Source organism: Pungitius pungitius, chromosome 4 (assembly GCF_949316345.1).
Source record: "Pungitius pungitius chromosome 4, fPunPun2.1, whole genome shotgun sequence".
In the NCBI taxonomy this organism is placed as follows: Eukaryota; Metazoa; Chordata; class Actinopteri; order Perciformes; family Gasterosteidae; genus Pungitius; species Pungitius pungitius.
In genome coordinates, this window is record NC_084903.1 from 24,783,525 (window position 1) to 24,802,304 (window position 18,780).

Sequence of the window (18,780 nt, forward strand, 5' to 3'; positions counted from 1 at the left end):
CTCTAGTTAACTGATGAACAGATGTCCCTCATCTGTCTGAGCAAGGGACGTCATGACAACCGATGTGAAGTCCACTTTCCAAATGTTTAACAAATGTTTAAGATTCCTCCAGGTTTAGTTAATGACATTTGATGTGTTAGTTTAAAAGTTTAAACTTTAGTCTCAAGACACTCTACCACGGTCACATGACTTTATTTAGCTTATAAAGAAACTCCACCTCTATCACATGACTTTATTTAGATTTTAAAGAAACTCCACCTCTATCACATGACTTTATTTAGACTATAAAGAAACTCCACCTCTATCACATGACTTTATTTAGATTTTAAAGAAACTCCACCTTTATCACATGACTTTATTTAGATTTTAAAGAAACTCCACCTCTATCACATGACTTTATTTAGACTATAAAGGAACTCCACCTCTATCACATGACTTTATTTAGACTATAAAGAAACTCCACCTCTATCACATGACTTTATTTAGACTATAAAGAAACTCCACCTCTATCACATGACTTTATTTAGAATATAAAGGAACTCCACCTCTATCACATGACTTTATTTAGAATATAAAGGAACTCCACCTCTATCACAGAACTAAATGGATGACTTCTCAAATAGTAGAATTAAGAAAACAACGCTAACTTCCTGTTTGTTTGGCGGTGTTTCCTCAGGCTGATCGATTGGGGCCAAACTTCTCAACAGTTTACCACAACACCGAGCAGGTGATCAATGTGAGTCTCACACACACACACACACACACACACACACACACACACACACACACACACACACACACACACACATCAGTTATGATGCTGGGCACTTCTTGACGTTCTAGGCCTGTCTCTCCCTCCCTCACTGTCTCCAGGTGACATTCACCTCTCTCGACCTCATGCTTCACACCGAGGCTCTGCTCTCGGCCATCAACTTCCTGTCGGCAGCGCTCTCGTCCGGCGGCACAGCGTCTCTTGAGCGGGAGATCAGACCGAAGACGGAGGACAAGGCGGCGTCCGCCAAGTCCTGTGAGCGTGACTCAAACATCATGAGCTCACATGTGTTCATGGTTAAGAACCACATGTCTGAACGTGTTGTTTGTCTTTCCTGTCAGCCGCCCTGGTGTCACCCGCAGGAAGTGACATCATCGACATGAAGGTGACAATGACGCTGGGGGCCTTCAATGTTCTCGTGTGCGATCAAAACTGCAACATGGCCGACATCAAGATTCAAGGTGACGGATCATATCTTCATATCTGTTTTCTGCGTGCGCTCTCATTGGTCTGCAGGCTGGCTGAGCAGCTTTCATGTTTCCTTCAGGTGTTAACGGCTCTTTGCTGATGCAAGGAACACAAACTCATGTGTCAGCCCGCCTGAGAGATTTCATCGTCCTCAACGTGGACCCTAAAAGCATCCACAAGAAGGTCAGTCGAGCCGTGTTAACGCTCATCACCTTTTTGGGGTTTTAGCGTAGATGAGACATCTAAACACCACATGGAAAGACTCGATAGAATTATGTTCATTTAAACAACTCGTAGAGCTTAGAAGGCTGAGGTGGACAACCCGAGACTCCCTAGATCTCCCCTGGTTGACCTTTCTGTCCTCCAGGCCATCTCCATCGTGGGCGACGAGGTGTTCAGCTTCACTATGAGTCTCACTCCAAACGCAACAGAAGGCCCCGGTTACGCCGACACCTCCAAAACCGACGGCACAGTGAGGCTCAACGTGGGCTGCATCCAGGTGGTTTACCTGCACAAGTTCATCATGTCCCTGCTGGTGAGTGTCGCATCCCGTTTACCAGAGAATAAAGATCTCGATACAAAGAAAGCAACTGAACAAATAAGTTCAGAAAGTGGGTGTAATGTGACACAGCTTCAAGAAACTAGTCACATACGCCAGGTGGGATTTTGGTCCCATCTTCAAACCTTCCCTGGGTCTTTAGGTCTTGATGTTCATGCTGTTAAAGGAAACCTTTTGATACTTCTTTTATTTTCCTTTTTTATCTTGGATTTAGATTTTTGGAAGTCATTAACTCCTTTCTCTTCCCACAGACCCACTGTCCTCTCAATAAACTTTACTTTTCATTTCCTTTCTTTCCGTTCAGAATTTTACCAACAACTTCCAGACGGCTAAGGAGGCTCTGAGCGCCGCCACGGCTCAGGCGGCGGAGAAGGCGGCGTCCAGCATCCGGGACTTCGCCCAGAAGAGCTTCCGTCTGTCCGTGGACGTGAGGCTGAAGGCCCCGCTCATCGTGGTGCCCCAGTCCTCCACCTCCCACAATGCACTTGTGATGGACCTGGGTCTGATCACGGTGGGGAACAGCTTCTCGCTGCTGCCCGTCGAAGGCTTCCCGCTGCCGGTCGTCATCGACAACATGGACGTCGAGCTGAGGCAACTCAAAGTCTCCAGGTCAGTCAGTCGTCTCCAATCGAGGGACGTGGTCCTTTTGTTTGACTTTATTACAACAAATCAAGTGTTCTCGGGAAACAACCATTCTTGAATAAGACCTTTTTTTTCCTAAACTCTGATATCTATCAGAGCCTGTTTGGACCCGGAGTCGGCCCGACCCACCACCGAGCTGCTGGAACCAGTGAACCTGCACCTGAACGTCAAGAGGAACCTGGCAGCTTCCTGGTACAAGAAGATGGTTGCCGTGGAGATCAACGGAGATCTGAAGCCCATGAAGGTAGATACACCTGAGCCAGCCCTAGTTATGCACCTGAGCCAGCCCTAGTTATGCACCTGAGCCAGCCCTAGTTATGCACCTGAGCCAGCCCTAGTTATACACCTGGGACAGCCCTAGTTATGCACCTGAGCCAGCCCTAGTTATACACCTGAGCCAGCCCTAGTTATGCACCTGGGACAGCCTTAGTTATGCACCTGAGCCAGCCCTAGTTATGCACCTGGGACAGCCTTAGTTATACACCTGAGCCAGCCCTAGTTATACACCTGAGCCAGCCCTAGTTATGCACCTGAGCCAGCCCTAGTTATACACCTGAGCCAGCCCTAGTTATGCACCTGAGCCAGCCCTAGTTATGCACCTGAGCCAGCCTTAGTTATACACCTGAGCCAGCCCTAGTTATGCACCTGAGCCAGCCCTAGTTATTCACCTGAGCCAGCCTTAGTTATGCACCTGAGCCAGCCCTAGTTATGCACCTGGGACAGCCTTAGTTATGCACCTGAGCCAGCCCTAGTTATGCACCTGGGACAGCCTTAGTTATACACCTGAGCCAGCCCTAGTTATGCACCTGAGCCAGCCTTAGTTATGCACCTGAGCCAGCCTTAGTTATACACCTGAGCCAGCCCTAGTTATACACCTGAGCCAGCCCTAGTTATGCACCTGAGCCAGCCTTAGTTATGCACCTGAGCCAGCCTTAGTTATGCACCTGAGCCAGCCCTAGTTATGCACCTGAGCCAGCCTTAGTTATACACCTAGTTATGCACCTGAGCCAGCCTTAGTTATGCACCTGAGCCAGCCTTAGTTATACACCTGAGCCCGCCCTAGTTATACACCTGAGCCAGCCCTAGTTATGCACCTGAGCCAGCCTTAGTTATGCACCTGAGCCAGCCCTAGTTATACACCTGAGCCAGCCCTAGTTATGCACCTGAGCCCGCCCTAGTTATACACCTGAGCCAGCCCTAGTTATACACCTGAGCCAGCCCTAGTTATGCACCTGAGCCAGCCTTAGTTATGCACCTGAGCCAGCCCTAGTTATACACCTGAGCCAGCCCTAGTTATGCACCTGAGCCAGCCCTAGTTATGCACCTGAGCCAGCCCTAGTTATACACCTGAGCCAGCCTTAGTTATGCACCTGAGCCAGCCTTAGTTATACACCTAGTTATGCACCTGAGCCAGCCTTAGTTATGCACCTGAGCCAGCCCTAGTTATACACCTGAGCCAGCCCTAGTTATGCACCTGAGCCAGCCCTAGTTATACACCTGAGCCAGCCTTAGTTATGCACCTGAGCCAGCCTTAGTTATACACCTAGTTATGCACCTGAGCCAGCCTTAGTTATGCACCTGAGCCAGCCCTAGTTATACACCTGAGCCAGCCCTAGTTATGCACCTGAGCCAGCCCTAGTTATACACCTGAGCCAGCCCTAGTTATGCACCTGGGCCAGCCCTAGTTATACACCTGAGCCAGCCCTAGTTATACAGCTAGTTGGCTGGTCTCAGTCGGCATAGATTTCGTTTTCTGTGACAGTGACGGTCTGTTTCTAACTCCTCTGCTCCAGCTGACACAAACACCCCCAAAGGTACAGTTTGTTTTCCAGTGGCATTGAGGTGCCGTTGTAGCTGGTGACCTTTTACCTCAAAGCATCCACTTATTAGAATAAATAGTCTTTTGTTCGTGTTTTCAATTAGAAAGTGACTATATAGACATTTAGAATGAGTGATCCCAGAGAAAGTTAGACTCCAGATATCAGACCTCCTCTCCTGCCGGTCCCTATGCTAAGCTAAGCTAAACAAACCTTTGACCTAGACCCAGCAATGAAGCCGATGGCCACCTGACTGATGTCTGTGCTCCACCTGTAGGTGGAGCTGAGTCATGACGACCTGAAGGTGCTGCTGAGGATCCTGGTGGAAAACCTGGGCGAGGCGGCTAGTTCGCCTGCCGCCCCGAGACAGGAGGCGGGTCTGCAGCTCCGAGCAGCCGGAGGCCCCCCAGCAGGTCTCTCTGCTACTAAACCTATGTGTAGAAATATCCAGCTTTGAGTAATCCAGATTGGTGTTTTACATGCGTGTTTTCTGCCTTCAGGTGATGTTGGTAAACCAGCTGTGAGCAGTGATGAAGAGGAGGAGGAAGCTCTGGAGACCATGAGGTTTAACTTCCACATTGAGTCCCTCGGTCTGGTGCTGTACAACAACGACCCCAAACAGGTCAGTCTCCCCACCAACACCCAGGAGCTTACTCTTTTTTACAAAAACCCTTCTTACTATTATTATGATGTCCAAACGTCCCAGATAACATTCCTCTTACAGATCAGCTGCTATCTATCAATTCTAACATTTCAATTGAATGACATTATGGACCCACGTGTCGGTTGATTTGGGATAAAACTCCAACACATGATATTTTTACAGACTCACATGTTTGGACAGTTGGGTTTTTAATGCCGTCAAAGCATCTTGTTCACTGAAAGCTTCTTTTCACAGACGCTGATTTGATGCGTCACAGATCAAATGAGGAAAAGTTAATACAGTTCGAGACCGTTGGCTTGTTATAATAGAATAAATGATTTTCTGTTGTGATGGGATCCAACATTCTGGTTGTGGTGGGTTATTAAATTGTTGAGTGTGTACTTTGGCTACAAATTATATATTTATCATGGGAGCTGATTTTCAACTTGCAGCCTTGTTGAGATCTATGTCCTTCACCAATATTCAGTAATACTTATCAATCCGGACTTGACCTTTGCCTGGAAATGGGATGGGATGGCGGTCTGGGATCAGTGCTGATTGTTGTTGCCCCCTGCAGCCGTGGGCCCCCCAGCGGCAGCAGAGCCTCCGGCTGGGCCAGTTCGCCCTCCACCTGCTCACATCGTCGGGGAAGGTCCTGACCAACGGCAGCGTGGAGGTGTCCACCGTCCTCAGGGGCTGCACGCTGGACGACCTGAGGACCGGCATGGAGAGGGTGACCTCACGGTAACAGTCACATGACCTCTGGTTCAGAAGCAGACAGGAAGTGACCCGCTGCAGTAAAAGTTAAAGCTCACAAACAGATTACATTATTTTATTTTTGATGCATTTAGAACAAAAACAGCTGGATCTGTTCTGGCCTTTTGACTTTAATGATTTATGGTGTTTCAGGTATCAATCTTAAGATTGATGGATACACGGGGGGTGGATAAAATGATTATATATATATATATATATATATATATCATATACATATACATATACATATAATCGATACATCTTCTTAATCCCGCCAAAGAAATTATTTTGCTACAAAAGTTTTTCTAAAAACAGGGTAAAACATCCACAATCAGGAAAGTAGGATGGAATAAGACTATGGAGTCAGTGCAGAGGTTGTGTTTTGCTGCAGGATGGTGGGCCGGAGGGACGAGGAGAGCCCCGAGGCGATGATCGACGTGACCTATCGACAGGGCGCTGCGAGGCGCGAGGTGGTGGCCGTCCTGCAGAAGCTCTACCTGTGCGCCAGCGTGGAGTTCCTGATGGCCGTGGCAGATTTCTTCGTGCAGGCTCTGCCGCAGAGTCCCTCTCCGACCGCCCCGTCCGGGCCGAGCGACAGGCTCCCGCTGAGGCAGAGCGCCGAGCCGCGAGCCAACGCCAAGACCGGTGAGAGCCAGAGAAAAGGGTTCTGCTGCAACCGAGCGCCTTTATTTAGAACATCGGACCACAGCTGGTCGCAAAGACTGCTGTGATGGCGTGTGTCCGCTTCCATAAAGAAGACATGGCACACTGAGTCCCTTGTGTCAGCCAATCCCTGATCACCTAAAATGCACTTACCCCTAAAGCGGTGTGTCGTCTGCGTAGCAGGAGATGCCACACCGCTCTGTTTGAAAGCAGTCAAGAACCAGCAGAATGTAAACTCTGCTCGTCTCCCGCGCAGCGCCACCCGTCAGGACCTGTCTGCGGGCGGTGGTGGTGGACCCCGAGGTGGTGTTCGTGGCTAGCCTGATGAAGGCCGACGCCCCCGCCCTGGTGGCCTCGTTCCAGTGCGACTGTAGCCTGCAGGCCGAGGCGGACAGGACCCAGACCACCAGGGCCAACCTGAGGGAGCTGAAGGTCCTCGCATGCCCCTTCATCCGGAGCGAGGAGGACAACGCCGTCACTACCGTAAGACTCATTCAGCCTGTCTTCTCCTCGAGGACGAGGACGTACCACAGGGATGATCTATTCACCCCGCTCGGCCCACACCCTGCATTGTTATCTCAACTCCTCACATGTAGAGTCTCGTGACTGCATCCCAGCTCACGAGGTGAGGATGTCAACTTCATCCGTTGTCATCAGTAGCACGTCGACATCTTCTATTGGTATCAGCTGAGGCTGTTGTTTGATTCTGGCCTCGACTGTACAAACTCTCAGGGAAATACCTCTTCACCAATAGGTGTTGAGACCCTGCTCTGTTGCCTTGGAGACCAAAACCCACCCGAACCAGCCAATGAGCGGCCGTGTGACTGTGGAAGAAGTCATAGTCAAGGTACGTATCCGTCTTGAATGTCTTCGTGGGACTAACATTGCAGTTCGGACGCGTCGTCAACTCATGGCCTTCGTCCCGCAGATCTCTCCGTTCATCCTCAACACGGTGCAGACCATAACGGCCGCCATGACGACCAAGCAGAGCGGCGAGCAGAGCCAGGAGTCCAAGGCGGACCTCGGGGACCTCTGGTCTGTGAGGAACGTCCACGGCTGCAACTACTGGTTCTTGGGAGTGGACGAGGCCACGGAGCTCACCGAGAGCTTCAGAGAGCAGGACGGCCGCCAAGAGGGCGAGAGCCTCACGGCGGAGGTCAAGGTGCGCTTCTGCTCCCACACCGTTTCACCCTGAAGCCTTGTGCTGTGTGTCATGTTGACGAGGTACCGTCCCCCCCGCAGGTGGTCCAGGTGACTCTGGAGTCCGGTTTGGGTCATCGGACTGTCCCCCTGCTGCTGGCCGAGTCCTCCTTCCACGGTTCAGCCAAAAACTGGTCGTCTCTGCTGCAGCTGAGTGCAGACGTGACCCTGGAGGTGGGTTAGGGTCCTCCACACCTGAACCTGGTCCTACATTAACCTGCACTTTTCCTCTAATATGTATTGTGATGTTGCTGAAGAACAAGCTTTAGCACGTATGCCCTGATTCGCTGACACCTGTCTGCAGGTGAACTACTTCAATGAGGTCCATGCAGTGTGGGAGCCTCTGATCGAACGAGTGGACGGCGGCAGGCGCCGATGGAACCTGGAGCTCCAGGTAAATCCTGCTGCTCGTCCTTGTTAGCTGCTGTTGTTCTTTCTACCACAAGGCAACGTTCTCAGGGAGATTGACTTAAGCCAACATAACGGTCTAGAGTAAGGTTAGAAGGCTTCTCAGAGTCTGGCAGGCTGGTCGGGTAACGCCTGTCGGCACTGACGAACCAACTCGGCAAGGTGGATGCTGCCAGGAGGTCCAAAGGTGATGAGCTTTGTTTCTGCAGATGAAGAACAACCCGGTCCAGGACAAGAGTCCGGTTCACGGAGACGACTTCGTCATTCTGCCCGAACCTCGCACGGCCATCAACATCTCCTCCAAAGACACCATGAACGTCACGCTGTCCAACTGCAGCCTCAACGTCTTCTATAACCTCGCTAAGGTAGGAACAACCTCACCTGGTAGCACACATAGCATCTGCTCCAACCTCAACACATGTGTTTTCACCAGGCGTTCTCTGAGGCCACAGCCTCCACCTTCGACTACACTCTGAAGGAGAAGGCCCCCTTCACCATCAGGAACTCCCTCGGGATTCCTCTCATCGTGCAGCACAGTGCGAACCTGAGGCCGATGGGTCCACCTGCACCGGGGAACCTGCAGGAGCTGCCGGTGGACGGGAGCATGGAGCTGGAGCACTCTGCGTTTGAAGCGTCATCACGAGGCAAACTGTCGGCTCTGCAGCGGCAGGAGAGCTGCCTCTTCAACCTCACCATCGGTCAGCACGCATTCACACCTCCATCCGCTCGTACCTGCTACTTGTATGAGGTCACGTTACTGAGGACTAATCCCTGCTGGCAGAACCTGTTGTTCTTCAGTTCCAGGCGCTAAAACAAGTCGCGTGAAGGCCTTTAGCATCCATTTAGCTCCATGACATCACGTGTTAATGCAGGCACGGCAGGGTTCTACTTGGGTTCTGTTCTTTTGTGATGTTTGTACTTTGGGTCCAAAGTTGTGAAGCTAATGCTGAGACTAAATGTTTCAGTTCCCTCCGGATACAGCGAGATCTCCAACATCGCCGTGGACAAACCGGGCCGCCGTCTCTACAACATCCGCGGCCCGATGCTGCAGGAGGCGGTCTCTGTTCTGCTGCAGGTCGACGCCGCCGAGGGCAACAAGGTCATCACCGTCCGCTCGCCGCTGCAGGTCTGAATCCCGCCACACACCGAGTCTTCCCCCTGTGACCTGGCCGAAGAACCGACGGCGTCGATGTTTTGCTTTCTCAGATCAAGAATCACTTCTCGGTGCCGTTCACCATCCTCAAGTACTGTCCGGCGTCCAGGAGCCTGCAGAGCATCGGACAGGCCGAGCCCCAGCAGGAGTTCCACATGGCGCTGGAAGCGTACAGGTAGCAGCTCCACATCCATCCTGCCTTTCAGTAGACCACCTCGTGGCCCCACTGCTTCAGGAAGGTTCACGTGTTCAGTGTGATTCCCCCCCCCCTCCAGATGTCAGCTGTTTGTGCGTCCGGCGGGTCACCTGAGCGGTCGCTACGATCCGTCCTCCACCTGCGTGTCCTGGAAGGAGCAGGTGCACCGCAGTGCGGAGGTGCGCTCGGTGCTGCAGTGTCCGGCCGGCGACAGCAGCCCGCCGCTGATGGTCAGCGTGCTGGCCGCCCCGGACCTCCTGCGACACATCGCCAGCCACGGGGAGGAGGACTGGGACCCGGCCTACGTCGTGCACCTCCACCCGGTGGCCACGCTACGCAACCTGCTACCTTACACCGTCCGCTACCTGATGGAGGTACAGCGTGGTCTTTAGTCCGTGTCTTTATCCTGCTGCTGATACCAAGCAGGACACATCTGGACCATCTGAGGACTTAGTCCAAGTCCCATGTGGTCCCATGTGGTCTGATGTAGTTCCATGTGGTCTGATGTGGTCCCATGTGGTCTGATGTGGTCCCCCTTCCTCAGAGCTCAGCTGACTCTTGTGAGCTTCAGGAAGGCAGCACGTCGGACCTGCTGAGCGCCCGCGTCTCGGGGGAGATGCTGTCTCTGGTCCTAATGAGGTACCAGGGCCGCAACTGGCACGGACACGTGTGCGTGGAACAGGAAATGCCCGAGTTCTTCGCCGTGTGTCTCGCCTGCGACTCCGACGCCAGCCTGACGCTGGACGTGAGCGTGCACGTGACCAGGACGGCCGGCCGCCTGCTGCTGTCCCTCTTCAGCCCATACTGGATCATCAACAAGACGTCCAGAGTGCTGCAGTACCGAGCCGAGGACGTCAGCGTCAAACACCCCGCCGACTGCCGGGACATCGTCCTCTTCTCCTTCAGGAAGAAGAACCTCTTCAGCAAGAGCAAGGTGAGGCCCCGTGGGGAGGTCCAGAGGAGCGTCTCCCTGCTCTCCAGGACGACTTCTTCTCTTATCTAAACTCTTCCTTCCTTCCCGTTTTCCTCGTTGTCATGGTGATGAGCGGATCTTTTGGTTGCAGCTCCAGCTGTGCGTGTCCACCAGCTCCTGGTCGGACGGCTTCTCTCTGGACACGGTGGGAAGTTACGGCTGCGTCCGCTGTCCTGCCAACAACATGGACTTCCTGGTAACTAAGCGCGCTGCGTCCTGGTGTCCATGAGATTAGATTCAGATTAGAGCTTGAACATTGAGCTGATTAGTGGCTCCTTTAGTAGTTTGTTCTTATTCTTCTTGGATATAAAACTAAATTGTAACCAGGATAAACCCAGAAACCTGGCTGCAGCTGTTGCTCAGTACTTCTTGGTCCTTCCAGGTGGGCGTCAGCATCCAGATGAGCAGCTCCAGCCTCACCAGGATGGTCACCATGAGTCCGTTCTACACTCTGGTCAACAAGTCCTCGTACGAGCTGGAGGTGGGAGAAGTCACCGGCCAGGCCTCCACCAGGTGGCACTACGTCGCCTCCAGCGAGGTTTGTTTCCCTGCAGACGGTCCTCGGTGCACAGAGAGCCGCTGGGGGCTGTAACTGTTGTTGTTGTTGTTGTGTCGCAGTGCCTCCCTCTGTGGCCTGAAAACAGCTCGGGGAAGTTGTGCGTCCGTGTGGTCGGATCCGAGACCACCTCCAAGTCCTTCTTCTTCAACCGGCAGGACAACGGAACCCTGCTGAGCCTGGACGTGGTCGGTGTCTCTGCTGATTGACCTCTGAGGGCCTCCAGCGTCCAGGGCTTCTCACTGTGTGTGTGTGTGTGTGTGTGTGTGTGTGTGTCCTCAGTGCGGGGGGATCATCGTCGACGTCAACATCTCCGATCTGTCCACCATCATCAGCTTCATCGATTACTACGAAGGGGCAGCTCCAGCCCTGCTGCTCAACCACACCCCCTGGGTCACCATCAGCTACAAGCAGAGGTCAGAGGTCACGCATAAACACAAACATCCGACATTGAGGTCTGACTGATTCTTTTTAAAAATGCTGTAGGGATTATTTGGTTTCTTCCTCTCTCTTGTTTATATTGTTATTGCTCCCATTGCTCGCATGTAAATGAGTACCTCTCTCTGCCCCTCCCCCTCGCTCTCTGCCCCTCCCCCTCTCTCTTTGCCCCTCCCCCAGCGGCTCAGCGACGGTTCACCAGCTGAAACCCGGCGCTGCTCGGCTGTTTGTGTGGGACGACCCGGCAGGCGTCCGGACGCTCATTTGGAGCTGCATGGAACATTCTGGAGAGCTGGACCTGCTGAAGGTCTGGCTTCTAAACTGAAACTAACATGGTTCCAAAAATAAGAGCAATGGGATGATCATATTGATCAAATGAATCAGGATCACGGAGTGTTTGAACAACAAAGAAAAGTTTTTATCCACTGAGGTGCAGTTTTTAGTTTTGTTACATCAGATGTTGCAGCTCGTACAGGAATCACAGGTTTCAATGTACACAATGTTTTATAATAATGGATAATGGATTATGACTTATGACTGCACTTAACGCACTTAACTCATTCAAATGGTTGTGAGGTCCTCACACAGACAGTTAAACGAGTTGAGCATGTGTGGTCTCCGCTACAGGACGCCGTGGGACAGTTCTCCTACGACAGCCTGTCTCAGGTGCACTGGGTGTCCTTCTTGGACGGACGCCAGCGGGTGCTGATGTTCACCGAGGACGTCGGCGTGGTGACAAAGGCCCGCCAGGCCGAGGAGCTGGAGCAGTTCCAACAGGAAGTGAAGGTGTCGCTGCAAAACCTCGGTCTGTCGCTGATCAACAACACCAACCGGCAGGAGATCGCTTACGTCGGCATCACCAGGTAAATGCATCAGCAGGTAAATGCATCAGCAGGTAAATGCATCAGCAGGTAAATGCATCAGCAAGTAAATGCATCACCATGTAAATGCATCACCAAGTAAATGCATCATCAGGTAAATGCATCAGCAGGTAAATGCATCACTAGGCCGTTACCATGGATACCGGCGTGCATTCAGTTGGGGATGTAGTACACTGTATTATTTTGCTGAATGTGCTTCCGGTGTAATCCAACAATCTGGGAGACCTCTTTGGATGTTTTTGCCTCTGGATGGAGAGCATCTGAAACACTGGTTGGATGGTCTGAAGTCTGATTCCTTCAGTCCATCAGCCTCAGAGGAACCAGAGGTGTTGGATTGTTCCGTCTGTTCGATACGTGCTTCGGCCACTGAAGCACCAATTAGAAAATAGTTTTTGTACCTGCATTCGTCACAGGTTTATTGTTCCTGGTCTCCGTCACGTGAGCTGCATCACATGATGGAGCTGTAACAGATGTCTAGTAGTCAATAAGTGTGTGATGTTTGACCTGTTACAGCTCAGGTGTGGTTTGGGAGATGAAGCCGAAGAACCGCTGGAAGCCGTTCAATCAGAAGAACATCAACCTGCTGGAGAAAGCCTACCAGAGTCAGCTGAGCGGGAAGACCCAGGGGGGCTGGGTCAAACTGGAGGCCAACCTGGAGGTCAGAGGTCATCCCCCACACACACACACACACACACATACAGGACGGACCCTCATAGTCTAAATACAATGATTCTCATGTGAGTGTGTGTGTGTGTATATATATATATATATATATATATATTTTTTTTTTGACAACCTTGATGGCATAATAATTGTAAACATGTCAGCATTGTAGCCGCTTAATTGGACGAAGCAAAAATACAATAAATATCAGGTGAAAATCTCGAAGAAATGAGATGTAGGAAAACAAAAAGGTGAAATGAAAACACTTTCAACTCATTGTATTTTGTAAATCCTCAAATCGCCAATTACAAATTAGCCTCAGAGGGCTTTACAGTCTGTAGGAAACCTCAGTGAGAGACATAGGAGGATGGACAGACTACAGGATGTCTTGTGACACAATGAACAACGTAAAAGCTCATTCGCAAGGGAAAACCCAGCGTTTCCTCGCTCGCAGCTCCTCCAGCAAGCTCCTCCATCCTTGTGAGGAGACAAGGAGAGGCGCGATCGAGGAGACGCAAAGGGAGGAGTAAGAGATGGGCTGGTCCAATGAGCCGAGAGAGATCCTGTGATATCACCATCCCCAGGTCAACCTGAACGGAGCCATCATGGCGATGCGTCTGCCCTTCTCCTGCCCGGTGAGGCGCAACTTCCTGTCTGGGATCCAGGTGGAGTTCAAGCAGTCGCCCCACCAGCGCAGCCTGAGGGCCCAGCTGCACTGGCTGCAGGTAAACACACACCTGCACACACACGCAAACACACACACACACGCCGTGTCGTGACCGGCGTGGCTTCTGTCTGCAGGTGGATAACCAGCTGCCAGGTGCCATCTTCCCTATCGTCTTCCACCCGGTTCCTCCTCCAAAATCCATTGCTCTGGACTCTGGTTAGTTTCTGCTGACCAGAGTTACTTTGACCCTTAAGGTTTTCTCTGTTTAGAATGTTTTGATGACCAATGCTAAAGTTCTGATCCAAGCACACAGACCAAACCTCATGGAGTGTCTCTAACTCTAAGCCCCGCCTCCACAGAGCCCAAGCCATTCATCGACATGTCAGTCATCACCAGGTTCAATCAGCACAGCAGCGTCATGCAGTTCAAGTGAGTGGGACCCGCTTTGGGAGGGGGGGCGGGGGGGTGGATGATGTCACTCCGACCTCTACCAACACGTCAGTTGGTCACCTGGCTGTACTGTCCCTCAGGTACTTCATGGCGCTGGTTCAGGAGATGGCGGTGAAGATCGACCAGGGATTCCTGGGAGCCACCTTGGCCTTGTTCACCCCCGCTGCAGACCCCCAAGCGGACAGTCAGAAGGTCAGAGCCAGGCTGCAGGTTGAGGGTTCGACTCCCTGACTGCCGAGGTGGATGTTTGAGCGTCTGTTTGTGTTTCAGTCGCGGCTGCTGGAGAAAGATCTGCAGCTTCTGCAGACGGAGATGATGGAGGCGCCGCTCACTGACGCGTCAGGACTCAACTTCTTTGAACACTTCCACATCTCACCCATCAAGGTGAGATTATCTCTTTGGTCTCAGATATCCTCTTTTGATATACTTCAGAAATGTTTCTCTTTTATATTTCATATCTCAGATTACTTTACATTACATAACATGTCATTTAGCTGATGCTTTTATCCAAAGCGACTTACATTGCATAACCCATGGCTTACATTTGGCCTGGGAAGCAATTGGGGGGTTAGGTGTCTTGCTCAGGTTGGCAGCTCCCAGCGCATATCTCAGATTATCTCTGTTCCAATATCTCAGATTACCTCTATGGTTATACATCATATCTCAGATTATCTCTGTTGTGATTTCTCAGATTATCTCTGTTGTAATACCTCATATCTCTAATTATCTCTGTTGTAATACCTCATATCTCAGATTATCTCTGTTGTGATTTCTCAGATTATCTCTTGTGATTTATCAGATTATCTCTGTTGTGATACCTCATATCTCTAATTATCTCTGTTGTGATACCTCATATCTCTAATTATCTCTGTTGTGATATCTCTAATTATCTCTGTTGTGATATCTCTGTTGTGATACCTCATATCTCTAATTATCTCTGTTGTGATATCTCTAATTATCTCTGTTGTGATATCTCTGTTGTGATATCTCAGATTATCTCTGTTGTAATACCTCATATCTCAGATTATCTCTGTTGTGATTTCTCAGATTATCTCTGTTGTGATATCTCTAATTATCTCTGTTGTGATTTCTCAGATTATCTCTGTTGTGATACCTCATATCTCTAGTTATCTCTGTTGTGATATCTCTAATTATCTCTGTTGTGATACCTCATATCTCTAGTTATCTCTGTTGTGATATCTCAGATTATCTCTTGTGATTTATCAGATTATCTCTGTTGTGATACCTCATATCTCTAATTATCTCTGTTGTGATACCTCATATCTCTAATTATCTCTGTTGTGATATCTCTAATTATCTCTGTTGTGATATCTCTGTTGTGATACCTCATATCTCTAATTATCTCTGTTGTGATATCTCTAATTATCTCTGTTGTGATATCTCTGTTGTGATATCTCAGATTATCTCTGTTGTAATACCTCATATCTCAGATTATCTCTGTTGTGATTTCTCAGATTATCTCTGCTGTAATACCTCATATCTCAGATTATCTCTGTTGTAATACCTCGTATCTCAGATTATCTCTGTTGTGATACCTCATCCTTCAGCTCCATCTCAGTTTGTCTCTGGGCTCCAGCGGTGATGATCAGGAGGCGGCGGCCCTTCAATCCTTCAACCTGTTGCTGAAGAGTATCGGAGCCACTCTGACGGACGTCGATGACCTCATCTTCAAGTAAGAGACTTCCTATTGTTGATAGATGCATTGTGGGCCGTCAGTCTGAATAGCAGCCACAGGAAGAGGAATAACTTCAAAGTAAGAGTTTGTCTCTGGTCATGTGATGGTCAGGCTGGCCTTCTTCGAGGTGAAGTACCAGTTTTACAGCCGAGAGAAGCTGATGTGGTCCGTGGTTCGTCACTACACTGAACAGGTACCTTCTTCCTCATCGTCATTTTATCAAATATATCATTACACCGATATCAACTTTACATGTTTTGTACAGTTTTAATAATACATTTTCAATAACATTAAAGCAAACTTAATGTAACTAATCTAACACATAATAAGATAATGAATTATACACTATGATCATTGCATTCTTTAGTTCTAAAGGGAAATGAATAATATTTTTATTACGACACGTTTCTCACTGCTCTGGTCTTAATTTCAAGATTCTTCCCGGATGTCTACAGAAAGCGTCTTAAAGTGAACTTAAGGAGGTCATTAATGGGTTCATCCCTGGTGGGGTTTGTGGTCGCAGTTCCTCAAGCAGATGTATGTTCTGGTTCTGGGTCTGGACGTCTTGGGGAACCCGTTTGGAATGATCCGAGGTCTGTCCGAGGGAGTGGAGGCCTTCTTCTACGAACCCTTCCAGGTAACACAACCCACACCTGGACCCGGCAACGGGGCAACAAGTCCGAACAAATCAAATTATAACCAGAGCTCCGACAGCTTCTTATTGAACAAAGTGTAGAAACTAGCGGTCACCATGGCAACACGCTTCTGTCATTCAGGATTGGTACCAAAAGGATCATATGTGAAGTCTTATCATATATAATTATGATTTGGGATCACGTGTCTGATCCAGAAAAATGATGGTTCCTTTAGTCAGAATCTGCTCGGTGAGTCGGGTCCAAAAGGTTCATTGTGAATCCATGTGTTCCTCAGGGAGCCGTTCAGGGACCCGAAGAGTTTGCTGAAGGGTTTGTGATTGGGGTCCGGAGCCTGTTGGGCCACACGGTCGGTAAGAAAACCAGACACCGCCAAGCCATGTGTCACGGTGTAGAGAGGTGCATTGTGGGAAATAAAGAAGACTCACTTTGCATCTTTTATTTCTGCTTGGTTTAGTTTTTTTCCGTTAAACGTTCATCACGAGTCTGACAGAGTTACACAGGAATCATAATAATAATAATAATCATTTTCACCCAAACCACGCGTCTCCTCCTCTGGCCGCCCTGCAGGCGGCGCCGCAGGTATGGTGTCCAGGATCACGGGTTCGGTGGGTAAAGGTCTGGCGGCCATCACCATGGACAAAGAGTACCAGCAGAAACGGCGAGAGGAGATGAACCGCCCCCCCAGGGACTTCGGACAGAGTCTGGCGAAGGGGGGGAAAGGACTGCTGAAGGTCTGTGGACCCTCAGAGGGACGCCAGGTGAACCGCTCCCCAGCTGATGGTCAGTAACACTTTGTGTCTCCACAGGGAGTCATGGGGGGGGTCACAGGCATCGTCACCAAGCCAGTAGAGGGTGAGTACACACACACACACACACATATATATATATATATGTATAACATTGTTACGCCATGTGAATGTATCCACAGAACAGTTACATCACATGTCATTTAGCTGAGGCTTTTATCCTTATTCGACTTACAATAAGTGCATTTTAACCATAAGAATACAAACCCAGAAGAATAAGCCGATGTACAACATGTTCTAGATCAGAACCAGAGTCCAGTTTAAGGTCTACAGTGTGTTAGTGTTTAGTCTGAAGAGGTGTGTCTTTAGTGTGAAGATGTGAAGGCTCTCTGTGGTCCTGATGTCATCACAGAGCTCCTTCCACCATTTAACTGTGTGTGTGTGTGTGTGTGTGTGTGTGTGTGTGTGTGTGTGTGTGTGTGTGTGTGTGTGTGTGTGTGCGCGTGTGTGTGCGTGTGTGTGTGTGTAGGGGCGAAGAAGGAGGGGGCGGCGGGCTTCTTTAAGGGCATCGGTAAAGGTCTGGTGGGCGTCGTGGCTCGGCCCACTGGGGGCATCGTGGACATGGCCAGCAGCACCTTCCAGGGCATCCAGAGGTACGCTTCACCTGAGGAGTCTTCTCTTCTGCTCTGTGGACCGTGTGTGTGTCCACCACCACCTCCTCCTCCTCCTTCTTCTTCTCCTTCTTCTTCTTCTTCTTCCTGTTGTCTAACAAATTTTCAGATTTTATGCTTTTTTGTTTTCTGTCTGGTGTTGTTGTCTCGGAGTTTTGTTCTTTTTGCTTTTCTCGTTGTTCTTTGTTGTGTGTGTGTGTGTGTGTGTGTGTGTGTGTTTCACCTGGGGACGCGTTGTGTGTTGTTGCTGCGTGTTTGTTGGCGCTCTGCTGTGGACTCACGGTGAGTTGCTGCATCGTGTCATGAAACCTCCCCCCCGTGGCGTCCTGGAACCGACTCATACTCATCGTTCATCCGCTCTTCACGCCCGCTCTGTAAGCCCCGCCCCCTTCCTGCTGGCTGCGGCATTGTGAGCTGAGAGGCCACGCCCCCTGAGGAAAGATGTTTATTAAGATGCGTTTCTTCTCGAATCATTTCAATCGGATCAAACGCCATAAATACATTTATATTAGTAAATCAGCCGTTGCCAGGGCAACCTGCTTGTCCTAAAACATTTCCCGGCCTCAGTGATCTTCACCCCCCTCCCCCCCCCATCTGTCACGTGACCTCGTGAGGTCATGATAACCTGTTGATTGTTACCGTTTCATGCTGTCACCGTAGAGGTCACGAAAGGTGAGATTTCCTGATGGAACAGCATCGTGTGCACTGACATGAAATCAGATGATTCCTGGTTCAACTAAACCAGGATTAACTACAGATATTAGATTAAACCAGATAAACCAGGATTAACTACAGATATTAGATTAAACCAGATAAACCAGGATTAACTACAGATATTAGATTAAACCAGATAAACCAGGATTAACTACAGATATTAGATTAAACCAGATAAACCAGGATTAACTACAGATATTAGAGTAAACCAGATAAACCAGGATTAACTACAGATATTAGATTAAACCAGATAAACCAGGATTAACTACAGATATGAGTTTAAATCAAATAAACCAGGATGAAGTTATCATTGATATGATAGAGATGGACTTTGATGGGTCACTCACTGTAAACCCTGGTGTGTCGTCATTGTGTGATGTCATTGTGTGATG

General features: G+C 49.7%; 1 protein-coding gene across 7 annotated transcripts in view; it reads left to right on the forward strand.

Annotated features, from left to right (window-relative positions):
- Window positions 1-18,780, forward strand: part of vps13c (vacuolar protein sorting 13 homolog C) — a 39,226-nt gene that overhangs the window by 17,790 nt on the left and 2,656 nt on the right. For 6 of the 7 annotated variants that reach the window (XM_062561937.1, XM_062561939.1, XM_062561941.1 and 3 more), the window contains 41 exons: window positions 677-736; window positions 874-1,027; window positions 1,114-1,233; window positions 1,320-1,423; window positions 1,608-1,775; window positions 2,104-2,408; window positions 2,538-2,685; window positions 4,536-4,671; window positions 4,759-4,880; window positions 5,479-5,645; window positions 6,049-6,302; window positions 6,577-6,803; window positions 7,075-7,167; window positions 7,249-7,482; window positions 7,563-7,694; window positions 7,825-7,914; window positions 8,138-8,293; window positions 8,362-8,626; window positions 8,894-9,054; window positions 9,135-9,256; window positions 9,357-9,651; window positions 9,822-10,211; window positions 10,342-10,446; window positions 10,633-10,788; window positions 10,869-10,994; window positions 11,089-11,222; window positions 11,425-11,551; window positions 11,872-12,107; window positions 12,639-12,783; window positions 13,373-13,513; window positions 13,590-13,671; window positions 13,815-13,884; window positions 13,986-14,097; window positions 14,176-14,289; window positions 15,474-15,598; window positions 15,713-15,794; window positions 16,125-16,238; window positions 16,532-16,607; window positions 16,825-16,988; window positions 17,064-17,109; window positions 17,533-17,656. In XM_062561937.1, the coding sequence (XP_062417921.1) occupies window positions 677-736; window positions 874-1,027; window positions 1,114-1,233; window positions 1,320-1,423; window positions 1,608-1,775; window positions 2,104-2,408; window positions 2,538-2,685; window positions 4,536-4,671; window positions 4,759-4,880; window positions 5,479-5,645; window positions 6,049-6,302; window positions 6,577-6,803; window positions 7,075-7,167; window positions 7,249-7,482; window positions 7,563-7,694; window positions 7,825-7,914; window positions 8,138-8,293; window positions 8,362-8,626; window positions 8,894-9,054; window positions 9,135-9,256; window positions 9,357-9,651; window positions 9,822-10,211; window positions 10,342-10,446; window positions 10,633-10,788; window positions 10,869-10,994; window positions 11,089-11,222; window positions 11,425-11,551; window positions 11,872-12,107; window positions 12,639-12,783; window positions 13,373-13,513; window positions 13,590-13,671; window positions 13,815-13,884; window positions 13,986-14,097; window positions 14,176-14,289; window positions 15,474-15,598; window positions 15,713-15,794; window positions 16,125-16,238; window positions 16,532-16,607; window positions 16,825-16,988; window positions 17,064-17,109; window positions 17,533-17,656 (6,182 nt within the window). Of the gene's footprint in view, window positions 1-676; window positions 737-873; window positions 1,028-1,113; window positions 1,234-1,319; window positions 1,424-1,607; window positions 1,776-2,103; window positions 2,409-2,537; window positions 2,686-4,535; window positions 4,672-4,758; window positions 4,881-5,478; window positions 5,646-6,048; window positions 6,303-6,576; window positions 6,804-7,074; window positions 7,168-7,248; window positions 7,483-7,562; window positions 7,695-7,824; window positions 7,915-8,137; window positions 8,294-8,361; window positions 8,627-8,893; window positions 9,055-9,134; window positions 9,257-9,356; window positions 9,652-9,821; window positions 10,212-10,341; window positions 10,447-10,632; window positions 10,789-10,868; window positions 10,995-11,088; window positions 11,223-11,424; window positions 11,552-11,871; window positions 12,108-12,638; window positions 12,784-13,372; window positions 13,514-13,589; window positions 13,672-13,814; window positions 13,885-13,985; window positions 14,098-14,175; window positions 14,290-15,473; window positions 15,599-15,712; window positions 15,795-16,124; window positions 16,239-16,531; window positions 16,608-16,824; window positions 17,038-17,063; window positions 17,110-17,532; window positions 17,657-18,780 lie in introns of all 7 variants that reach the window. The other variant, XM_062561938.1, reaches the window with a different exon arrangement.